This window comes from Dipodomys merriami, unplaced genomic scaffold (assembly GCF_024711535.1).
Source record: "Dipodomys merriami isolate MVZ:Mamm:240054 unplaced genomic scaffold, mDipMer1.0.p SCAF_39, whole genome shotgun sequence".
Lineage (NCBI taxonomy): Eukaryota > Metazoa > Chordata > Mammalia > Rodentia > Heteromyidae > Dipodomys > Dipodomys merriami.
The window spans coordinates 1,509,977-1,522,122 of NW_027205492.1; the positions used below are offsets into that span (position 1 = coordinate 1,509,977).

The following is a 12,146-nucleotide window of genomic DNA, read 5'->3' on the forward strand; positions in this document are numbered from 1 at the left end:
CCAAGTTATAGGAAAGGTCAGATGGCCTTTCAGACCTAGGAAGCGAAGTTTCTGAGGCAACAGAGGGAGGTGGAAAACAAGACCTAAACACCAAAGCTGAGAGGGGTACCTGCGGAAAGGGTGCAAAGAAGGGCGGGCGGGTAGCCCGCCCGGACGACACGGAGCTCTGGGGATACCCGGGAGGTGAGGGCTTTCGGAACGAGGGGATCCTACCCGGCCACACCGGCCTCAGGGGCTGGACAGACGCCGGAGGGTCCAGCCAACGCAAAAGCCGCCTACAGGAGGCGGGACAGGCAGGTTGTCCATCACGGCACATCGACCAATCCGAGACAGGCTCCGCCCCTCTCCTCCTTGGAGGGGGGCGCGCGTGGGTCTGCCGCCGCCGCCGCCGCCGCCGCCGCCGCCGCGGGTGTGAGGCGGCCCGGCCCGGGTCCCTCCGCCAGGCAGCCCACCCAGGTAACTGGCTTCAGGAGGAGGGTCCCACAGACGCCCCGCACCCGCACCTTCTCATTTCCGTCCCGGCCGAGACGCTCGGGTTGCGGCGGGGCCTGTGCGGGACGGTGGGTGGGCGGACGCCGGTGCGCGCGCCTGACTGGCGGTCGGCCGCGGGCCGCAGCCTGTGGGCGGGGTTGCTTGCGTGACGAACTGGCTGTGGCCCCACGCCTTGTCGGGCCCCGCACCGAGAGGCGCTGCGGGACCGTGGCACGGGCGGGCTGGCAGGCCGTGAGCCGCGCGCGCCCTTGCCGCCATTGCACACGCGACCCCGCCTGCGGCCTGCCCGGGGGTCGCGGGGCGCACGCGCGGCGGGCGGGGGGTCCTCCCCGCGGGCGCCTTTGTTCCCGGCGCGCGGAGGGGCGGGGCCTGCGGGTGCCCCGCCCCCGCGCTCAGGCCCCGCCCCGTGCCCGCCTGCAGGAGCCGCCGCCGGGTCCCACTCGCCGGCCGCCCCAGCCGCCGCCGCCGCCGCCGCCGCCGCCGCCGCGCCGCCTGTCTCCGGGCCCGCCGGGCCTGCGTCGCCGCCGACCCCCGCGCCTGAGCCATGGCGGGCGCCGCGTCTCCCTGCGCCAACGGCTGCGGGCCCGGCACGCCCTCGGACGCCGAGGTGCTGCACCTCTGCCGCAACCTCGAGGTGGGCACCGTCATGACTTTGTTCTACTCCAAGAAGTCGCAGCGGCCCGAGCGGAAGACCTTCCAGGTCAAGCTGGAGACGCGCCAGATCACGTGGAGCCGTGGCGCCGACAAGATCGAGGGGGCCAGTAAGTGCGCCTCCTCCCCGGCCCGGCAGGGCCCGGCCCGAGCCCTGCGCGCGCATTGCGCCCGCGGGGGCGGCGGGGTCCCTGCCCCGCTCCCCGATCCCAGACGCCAGGGCAAACTTTCAAGCCCTCCCCCTCCCGTCGGGCCCCGCCCCCGTCTCGTCTCTGGTGGTCATCCGGGGCGGGGTGGGGGGGGGCATCCGGGTCCTCGATCACCTGACAGGACACCCCCTTCTCCCAGCAGGGTGGGGGGTGTTTCTTTGCTCTGAGGCCTAGGAATTCTCCCTCAGAGACTAGTGGGGTTGGCTTCGACTCCCTAACATTTGGGAGGTGGTGTCAAGTGGTGGCTGGGGGGAATCCAGGATGGTGACCCTCACTCACCTAGCTGGAGAACCTGGAGCCCCACTGGGCTTTGCTTCCCCATCACGTCTTTCTCCGGACTGTCCAGTCTTTGAAACTCTGAGGGCCTCCCTGCTGAGCTTTAGGTGCAAAGGGAGCTTTTGGTTCCATAAGTAGAACTTAAATGTTGGAGCTGGGCTGGTTTTGAAGCAGAGTCGGGCCTAGTTATCACCCTCTTGGGAAGAAGGAGGAAAATGGTCCTGTGTAGGTTGAAAAAAAAACCTCAAAGAAAGCAGAAGCTCCTTTTCCCTGGATGCTTCTTTTGTCCCGAAGCTGAGTTTTAAAGGCCTGCGTGGGTGGGCAGACACCCAAAGCCTGAACTGGGGCTCTTGGTAAAGGAACCAGGTCTCCTTGTCCTTGCAAGCTGGTAACCCAGGGGCTTGGTCTCAGGAAGGCCAGCCCCAGTGCTTTGGAGCCAGGCATTCCTCTTGGAAGTGTGCAGTCAGTTTTGGGTCGAGCCTTTTGTGTCCTGTGTCCGGTGGCCGCAGGGAGCCTGGAGTGGCTCCTCTGGGTTTCCTGCCTCTTTGCCTACCCAGGCCTGAGCTTGGCTGCTTTTGCACAGGTCTGTGGTGGTGGAAGGAGTTAGGGGAATTTTGAGAAACCCCAGATCTTTCATAGTGCTGGTCTACTTTGCATGTGTCTGTACTATGATCAGATGGGCACTCAGTTCTGCTCGGCTCTTCAGTCCCCTAGCTGAAGAGTTGATGTGTCTGCAACCTCCAACTATGGGTTGCTGCCTGCAAGAATCCCCAGAGACTGGTATTGGAGAGACCTGGGCTCAAAACCAATTGGGTGGTGGTGTGGGAAGGGAGACTAGGAAATGAAAGCCTGAGAGAAGATCCTGCAGATCTTCCTGCGTATGCTGTATATGGGTCTAGATGGTGGGGAGGAAGAAAGGTCTTGTGGTGAGGCAGCCATCCTCAACTGCAATCTTCAGATCTGACTTAGATCTGCTACAGTGGCTGAACATAGCAGTTGCACTGTCCCCATATGCCCTGTCTACCATTGGGAGGGCATTTTACTGATTTGAGAGAATATGAATTCTAAGGTAGAAGAAGGACAGATGCTGTGAAGAGCATAGAGATAGTCCTAGAAATATCACCCAGACAATAGATTCCAGACAAGGAATTTGTAGCTCTCCCAGTGCTAAGGTAATGGTATTGGCTAGAGGTTTCCAGATAGAGATCCCCTGGGTAACAGCTGTCTTCTAACTATGTATGTAAATTGTACATCATTGAGCTACTTCCTAAGTCTTGAGACCTGGTTTTCCTCATCTGTAGGGGTAATGGTGTTTATACCATGTATAGTTACTCTGGGGATCAAATGAGATAGTGCTTCACAATGTAAATATTTGATAGCTGTGAGCTGACATATTGACATTATAGGTATTTAATAAACAGCTATTTGTCATTATTACCATAATAATGGGTTGTGCTTTTTTTTTTCTAGATCCTAGATTGAGGATGTTGAGGAAGATCTAGTGTGGTTGTTAAGACAGCACAAGGATGAAAAGAGGAGGAGGATAGAGACTCAGTAGACATTTAGCTTACTACTCAGAAAAGGAGAGGAAATGGTTTTGTTTTGTCTCAACCCAACTACCCACCTATTCACCACCTATCATGTTCATGTTTCTGTACAGAAAGTGTTGGGAGTTTTGTATAGTTGACACCTAGATTTTCCTTTTCTTTATAAGGCAGGGCCTAAACAGAAGGAAGGAGTGTAGTGAGAGGGAGACATGGCCAGTTTGGGATGTCTCACTCAGGTCTTTGGGAGATGAAGGCAGAAATACACAGGACTTTATAGCCCCAGTCTCCTCCCCTCTCCCAAGTGTAGATCAGCAGAGGTCCAACTACGCATTGGCTAGCTGAGACTTGAGAGGCATGGAGGGTAGGCATAGGATGTAGAGGGGTCTTGGTCCCTTGATTTGGGGAATCCAAGTTGAAAGACTGGGGGAAAGACCATGTGGAGTTCAACCTTTACATGGGGAGCCTCCCACTTAAGCACTGTCCCACTTCTGCCCATTCATGGTTCATGCCATTGAAGGTTCCAGTCTCTGCAGTCTTCTTCTGCAGACTGAGGATGACTGGGTTGCCAGTCCAGTCTCCTGCCTCCTGGCCTCTTGCCCAAGTGCCTCAGGTGGTTGGCCTTGTCCTGCTGACTCTGTTAAGGTACCATGCAGTTCCTGAGGCCTAGCCAAAAAGAAATGCTCTGCTCCCCTCAGGCTGTCCATGATTCTGAAGGAGATAGTGTCATTCAGTGCCTGTGTATAGTAACCTTGATTCGGTCCTTACTCCGATTTTACCATTGTTGCTGTGGGGTGGTACCTGCTGGTACCTGCAGGAGTTTGGCTCAAAAAACGGGTGGAGCCAGACATCCATTGTTTACACCTGTAATCCTAGCTACTCTGGAGGCTGAGATCTGAGGATCTTAGTTTGAAGCCAGCCCAGGCAGGAAGGGTCTCTGTGAGACTCTTATCTCCAGTTAACTACCAGAAAACCGGAAGTGGCACTGTGGCTCAGAGTGGTGGAGGAGCTCTAGTACTGAGTGAAAAACCTCCCACCCAGGCCCTGAATTCAAGACCATGACTTACTTGGGAGGAAAAATTTTTAAAGAGAAAAGGGGGTGAAGAAGTACTTTAGTGCTATTTGGTATGACAGAAGTCAGGCTGGTGTTTGGCTTTTTATGCTTCAGTTAAGTGAATAAAAAGTGATTACAGACTTCCTGCTGGTAACTAGAGCGACTTTACACCCTGTTTTCTTGGCTAATCCTCACAAGGGCTCTGCAGGGTGGTAGGGAGTACCACCTCATTTCATAGTTGAGGGAATGAAATACAGGGAGTAATCAGAGCCAGTGTACCATCTCCTCAACTGGGGCCAGCCTTCAGCAGGGCTGGTTCCCCATGCCCCAGGTGACTGTCCTTGGGTTATGCTGCCAGTGGGCCTTAGGCCCCACACTCCCTGTAGTCTGTGTTGCCTCTTGTGAGAAACCTTTTTGTGCTTAGACCACCTTCTATGTAAAGCTTCTGTATTCTTGACAGCCTCAGCCTGTCTCTTCCTTCACACTTCCATCTGGTGCCATCTGATGAGGTAGTGAGACCCATGTTAAGTGAAATTGTCCAGTCAAGGGTCACTGTTAGCACGGAGTCCCAGATGGAAACTAGAAGGGCTTTGGGAGTTCCAGCTGAGCATCTCTGAGGGACTTTGGGGGGCCTTGGGCTTCCATCTCTGGCTCTCTGGCTGATGGATCTGTTAATATTCTTCTAGCTAGGTGCTGGTGGCTCACGCCTGTAATCTTAGCTACTCAGGAGTCTGAGATCTAAGGATCTCGATTCAAAGCCAGCCCAGGCAGGAGAGGCTGTGAGACTCCTACCTCCAATTAACCATCAGAAAACTGGAAGTGGAACTGTGGCTCCAAGTGGTAGAGCACTAGCCTTGAAAGGAAAAACTCAGGGACAGGGCCTAGGTCCTGAGTTCAAGCCCCATGACTGATAAAAAACAAACAAAAATACTCTTCTAGATGTCTGGCCTTCTTAGGTAGTAAATGGAAACTGCTTCTTACCTTCAGGGAAATTTAGACAATGGCAATTGTGAGTAGTACCTTTGATGAAGGAGACAGTGGCAAAACAAAACAACTGACTGCTATTGATGGGGCTACTGGGCTTAGGATGAAATGGTATTGGGACTAGCTGGCTAGTGTCTATTGGGTACATTATGGATAGAGGGAGAATGCCAAAAGGCCTGATCTAAGCGTGGACCAACAGTGCCAGGCAGGTATCTTCAAAGGTTCCTTTGCATGGGCTGGGTACTTGTGGTGGGAGAATGGTAAGAGCATGTGTCTGAGTCTTCAGAGCTAGCCTCCCTGCCTGTGTGTTTCCTGTCTGACAGTGATTTTTCCAGGGGAAGTCAGATCTCTCAGTGTTTCCTCAGCGTCTCAGGCCTGCCCCAATGCATGTGTTTCTAGGCCCCCCATCCAGCTGATACTGTTTCCTGTGAACCTGGAAAAAGGCTTGCTTCACAGATGGCTAGCTGAACATGCCCAGTCCTAGGAATGTTAAGACCTTTAGCTTCTCCCAGGACTCTGTGTCTTCTGTGTGTACCTGGAGAGAAGTTTGGGGTTTAGATGACTAAAGCTAGGTGACTAGTTTTCTTCAGGTGGCCCCCTTAGAATAGGGGCATTATTTGTTCAGTAAGCTTTTACACACCTCTTACTTGCCCAGAGCTAGGCACTGAGGATTCTAAGGATGGATAAGACATGGTCTTTGGCACTGATGACCTGTGGCATTGAGGAACTTTTAGGTGAGACAGCCTTGGAAGTGTGAGCTTATAACCCCGTGTGTTAGGTACACTATAAAGGTCTGTGCCAGGGGCTCTGAATGTAGAGTAAGGGAGATAATGTTGAGGGATTGAATGTTTGCCTCTGGTGGCGTAGGATCTGGGAGTCACTCTGTTCAGGGGTTGGGAACACCATTGTCATGGTAGAGATAAGGATGGTATGGCTGGGGACAAGCTCAAGAAGAGGGCCACTTGTGTGCTGTGCTCAGTGTGATGCTTAGTAATCACCATGTCATCAGCACTGGAGTCAGCAGAGACTTTTGACTAGGATGCTTGCAGTCTGCAATGGAGCACAGGCCAGGCCACCTCACAGAGCCAGAGCCAGAGCCAGGACACACTGATGGCAGATAGGAAGGAGCCTCCAGAGGTGGGACTCTAGAATTTAGTAAATGAGCATATGGATTGTGAACTCGGAATACAAATGAGGGTTAAAGTCCTGTTGTTCAGCTTCCTTGCTCTGTGACCTTGAGCATGTACTTTACCTCAGCTTACCCTATACAAAACAGGGATAGTAGCACATAGCATTTCTTGCCAGGTCTTTGTGAGAATTTGATGAGAATCCTCATATGTAAAGTGCTTGGCCTCAAGTGTGGTGGGTGTATGTGAGTAATATATGGAATTGACATGGGGAAATAGAATTGAGTCCCCAGGAGGGCCTTCAGGGACAGAGGGGGGATGTATCTGTTATGTTCACACAGAGTGAACTCATCTGTTATGTTCACGGTGCCTACTAAACCCTTTGATTCAAGGCAAAAGACTACACGCCCTCTCTCAAAGCTCTTAGAAGCTCTGTGGTTGGAGCTCTTTCCCATGAGGGCATTTGCAGAGAGGCAGGGCAGTTGGCTAGAAGTAGCTGCTTGAGTGGTAATGCTTCCTGTGGGCAAAAACATACTAGCCTACTTTTAAACCAGTTCTACCTATATGAGCACGCCGTGGGGAGACCTGTCTTCGAGAAAGTGCTCTGCCTGGCCCAGGGTGGTGTGGCTGCCTCTGCTTGCCCCTGTCAGCATCCATCTCAGTTAACTCTCAGCATCTCTTCTTACTCTGTACCCTTTACTATGGGATGCGGCTTTACGAGCCCTGTCTTAGGGAAGAAGTGAAGCAAACCTGAGGTGGACAGCCCCCAGAGGACTGGATGTGGACTACAAGCAGTACTCTGGTACTCCTGGAAGAGTGTTGTAGTAGAGGAACCTTCTGCTCTGGCAGTCCTGGGGGAATCTGCAAACAGATAACAAATGACAGGACTCCCTGAGGTCAAGGAGTGGCCACAGTGTTGTCTAGATAGTCCCACTGTCTGAGGTAACAGAGTTCTGGGGACTGTGGGTACTCCAGAACCAGTCTCAGCCTTTCCTGTGACCCTGGGCAAGTTAATCTATCAACTGATCTTCAGGTAAAAATAATTTCTTCCTCACAGAGTTTTGTATTAATGCTCATCAAGTGAGATTGTGCTTATGAAGTAAGTGATTTTATGCTCAGGTGACCCTCAAGTAGTCCTTTGCTTTCTGCTTCTTTCTACCGCCAAGCATGCTTACAAGTGGCTGCTCTAACCATCTGACTAGGAGTCTGTTTCCTTCTTGTTTTCTCTGTTCTCTTCCCGAGTCTATACACAATTGGGGCATCAAAAAAAAAATCTGGAATTTCAGTAGTGCACTGGGAGTTCATGGGGCATTTTCTCATCCATTGTATTGTCTGAGCTTTTCAATAGCTCCATGAATCCAGGGAGGGTAAGTAATTATTATCCCTCTCTCAGAGAGGAAGAAACCAAGGTCCCAAGGGTGGGGTCACATAGCAAGTTCGTGGCAGAGCATACATTTCTGATTCTTACTCAGTGTTCTGTTTATTCTTTGGAGGAAGGCTGGGGGAAGTGACAATAAGATGGACTGTTTTATGGGACCAGAAGTTTTGTTAATGTGGACAGATATCTGATCCCTAGGCTGCTCTCTGGCCAGATGTGCTTGTCCAGCAAAGCCTTCCATCTGAGGACAAGCTGGAGTCATTTGTCTTTGTTTCAGAGCCTTTCCTGCTCTCATCTGATCAAGACCACCTCATCAAGATGCTTGGACCTTCCCAAAAATACCTCCCCATAAACACTCCTGTGGGGTAACGGTAATAGCTGACAAGGAGGGCAGAAGGGCCTTACCCTCTGGACTTATGGTTAAAGTCCACCTGTGCTCTGCAGGAGACCCATGAGACCTGAGACTCTGACCTGCTTCAGACCCTCCTAGAAGGGCCTCTCCAAGATCTTCCATGGCAGACAAATGTGCTCTTGCATTTGTTCATTACTCATGTCTTGTGGGCCTACCTGCTGTGAGTTGGGCTGAGCTGGATGTGATTGCTCTTGCCTCTACTCGTTGCCTGTGGCCGCAGATCTCTAGCATTGTTTGCTCCCAGTTCCATCATAACTATACCCTTTATTTAAAAAACAAAAAGCAAAAAACTTTGGTGGCTCACTGAATAAGTGAGACACCATTTGTCCCTGGCTTTGCACTCTGGCATTAGTTGACTGTGGCAAGCATTGTGAAGTCTAGTAATAAACATGAAGTTAAAGTGGATGGGGCCAGAAAGAACATCAACAATCAGGCAAATAAAATAATCACAGGGTGTGGCAAAGCTGTGAAGTCTGAAACAAGCAAGTCTGCTGTTCGTCCATGTCAGGCATGGACATGCTATGATGACAGAAGACCCCTAATCTGCAGAGCTGACATGCATGTGCCCACCTAAGTCACACTACCATCCCTGGAGAGCAGTTTTAGTACTCTGGTCCAGCCCTGTGGTACAGAACCTCAGTTTTCTGGATAGTGTAGACTGGAGAGAGATTTGGAGCACAGCAGTTGGGAAGGGATGGGCACAATGAGTGTGACACTACTGAGGCAGAGCAGACTGGGGATGCCCATGTGAACCAAGAGACTGCCTTGGCTGGTATCTCTCTTTCTTGTCAGTCATAAGGCTTGAACTCTGAGCCTGAGTGCTGTCCCTCAGCTCTTCAGCTCAAGGCTAGCTCTCTACCACTTGAGCTATAGCAGCACTTCTGGTTTTCTGGTGGTTTATTGGAGGTAAGTGTTTCACAGCCTTTTCTGTCTGGGCTGGCTTTGAACAAAGATCCTCAGATCTCAGTCTCCTGAGTAGTGCGAGCCACTGGTGCTGGGCTTGGCTGGTGTCTTTGAAATAGATAACTTCATGTAATCCTAGCCTTCACTGTAACACACATGCCCATACTTGAGCTGTCTGCAGAATCTGATATATTGTGGTCACAATCTCACTGTCACCTTGGAATTAGAGCCTTTTACTGCCTCTCATCAAGGCTACTCCAGAACTCCTTTGCTGAGTGTGCTACAAAACCCCAGTGAACAAGGAAAGAAGTGTGAGTAGAAGTTGCTTGAAGTAGAAGTTCAATTGAGTTGGGAGAAGAGGCAGTGGGAACAGTAGAATTGGTTCTTTGGGAGAGGTTGTGTTCCAAGAGATGGGCACAGAGAGTCTCTACTTGCATTCCCGGGTCAACCCTTAATACTCATGCACCCTTATTTCAAGACACACACAGGAACTGGGCCTTGAACTCAGGGCCCCAGGGTGTTCTTACCTGGCTCCTTTGCTCAAGGCTGATGCTCTACCACTTGAGCCTTGGCTCTACTTCTAAGACAAGTACTTTTTCAGGTGGTGCTGGGCTAGCCTTTGACATGCTGCAGTGGCGGTGTTTCTGGGCTCAAGTCTTTGTGCTCTCTCTATTCCTCACTTCCTAGGAACCAGGCCCATCCTGGGGGAAGCGGGGTGGGGCTCCTTTTTATAGCCACGTGTAGGCTTTGTGTATAGGCTGTGCTGCTTCCTTCCTGCCCTGGCCCTTTCCCGGTGTTGGCCAGAGGCCCTGGCTTTAGTCAGAGTGTGAGATCCAAAGTAAATGACGTAAAGCTCTCTCCTGAAGAAGACTGGCATCCCCTTTACTGAGACCAGACCTGGCACAGAACTAGGAAGCAAGAAAAGGAGTTGGCTGATCCTTAATCTAGGATGCTTAGAATCTGCAATGTGCCACACACCATGAAAGTCAAGGCTGAGTGAGGGCAGTGGTATCTTGAACTGCTGTGGGGTGAGTCTGAGGGTGTAGATGGAATTAACCTTCTCACTATAGCAGCCCATCCTGCTTGGTGCAGGTCCCTTCTTGACTAGCTTGGACACTAGTGTTAAGTAAAAGGTCACAGAAGCTCTTGAGGTGGCTGCAAGCAAGGCAGCAAAGCATGGACTCTGAAGAGTTAGTGGCTCTCCTGAAGCTCCAGGCCTTCGCAGTTAACTGGCCAAACCGGTGAGGGGTTGGCTTATAGCAAGTTTGACCACTTGTGTGGGATCTGATTCTTCCTCGGCCCAGGCAGGGTATTCTCTTGGGGTTGATTTCCTGTTTTCTTGGACACTAGCACTATGACTGGGTTGAAATCCTAAAAAAAATGACAATGACTGTTGAGGGTGAAGACATTCTTACCAGAGCATCATGTGTCCTTGGTATGGCTTTGCTCATGTGAGAGAGTACGGCTTTGGTGTCACTGTGTTCTGGCCATATAGTGGTGTGTGTATGTGGTGGAGAGATTCTAGCCCTGTTGGGTTGAGTGACTGGTCAGCCACAGGTATGAATCTTGAGTTTTACAGGGTGATTATACTGTAATGAAGAGGGGAGAAAGAACCCTAGTTGGTCACAGGTCCCATAGACTGCTTAGAGGCAGGAGGTCAGCAAAGAGAGGTGAGATCTTCCTCATCTGGAAGATTGAGCACTGACAGGCAGGGGTCATGGGCTTTTCTGAGGCTCTGCAGACCCACCTTTTGTCTTCCTGTCCCACCTGATGTTCCAGATATTTGGAGGCAGCTCTCCTCTTCCTTCCCTAGTCAATTCCTCTACCCACAATGGTAATTGAATGTAATGTGGCTTGTGCTAGCTTGTCAGTCACAGCTGGCATTGTGGTCTTCCTTGGGAGCTCTTAGCATGCTCACCAGGGAGATAAGAAAAGATAGCATTTGCCACCATATCAGGGATTTTGGAGAGGGCCCTCTGGAGGCCTGCATTGACATGGGAACACTCTCTCCAATGAGCAGAGTACCTGGTGCCAGATGGCTGCTGAGAGGGTGTGCTGGTTTCTGCTCTGAGAACTGGCTTACCCTGGAATCATAAATCTCTGCATTTAATGTGTGCTATTGGGGGAGTGGGGCAAGAAGCTTTCTATGGAGGTAGAATTCTAGGTAATTAAAACTAGGAGGGGGAAAGCTCAAGTAAGTAATCTTTTGGGAAGGTGAGTTTTTTTTCTTTTTTTTTTGGTGCTGGTTCTGGGGTTTGAACTCAAGAGCCTGGAATGCTGTCCTTGAGCTTTTTTGTTCAAGTCTAGTGCTATAGCACTTGAGCCACAGCTCCCCTTCTCGCTTTTTGGTGGTTAATTAGAAGATAAGAGTCTCAGGACTTTCCTGCTTGGAACTGCAATCCTCAGATCTCAGCCTCCTAGGTAACTAGGCTTACAGGTATGAGACAGGCACTGGCTTCAGTAGGAGGTGAGTTTGAAGCATCTGAGATGGGCTTTGGGGGAAGGCTGTAAGTTTTACTGTGGGATAAAATCAAAGACTAGATCACTCACTGGGGCTTGTTTCACTGTAAAGCAAATGATAGGGGTGTGAGTTGGGCTGGTGTGCCCAGATGCTATGGAGGGGCTGAGTTACGCAGCTCTAACATAGAGCCTTGTGGGTGCACAGAGGCAGGTGAGGTCTCCGACCTGATGACTGCCTTCATCTTGGAGAATGTCTCCAACCATGGTCAAGGTTTACTCTATGATAGGAATTTAAGACTGGCTGCACCTCCACTCCCAGGAGGTGGCAAGAGTACAGAAACCAGAAATGGGGGTGTGTGTAGCCTGGATCTGGGTGAAGAAAAATCAGGGGCCTCTACTCTTCCCCCTCCCATTTGTCCTCACACTTCAGTTCCAGGCCCTTGTTATTCCTTCATGGGAAAGAGACCCCAGATTTTCTTTACTCCTCCTAACCTATTCCATTTTCTGTGCTCTCTGCAAGAGAAAGAAGGGTCTGCAGGTGTTCTGGGCTGTGGGGAACAGGGCCCATTTATCTAGTGAGAGGGAGCATTTCTGGCAACAGTGACTCTGATTGTATTGTTAAGTTCCACCTGAATAGTAGTGAAGACAACAGACAC

The 12,146-nt window shown here is 51.3% G+C and overlaps 1 protein-coding gene across 1 annotated transcript in view; it reads left to right on the forward strand.

Moving 5' to 3' along the window:
• The first annotated feature begins 912 nt into the window (after window positions 1–912).
• Plcg1 (phospholipase C gamma 1) overlaps window positions 913–12,146 on the forward strand; it is a 34,961-nt gene continuing 23,727 nt past the window's right edge. Inside the window, exon 1 of the mRNA XM_069989754.1 lies at window positions 913–1,253. Within this exon, the coding sequence (XP_069845855.1) occupies window positions 1,037–1,253 (217 nt within the window). The 5' untranslated portion in view covers window positions 913–1,036. The remainder of the gene's footprint in view (window positions 1,254–12,146) is intronic.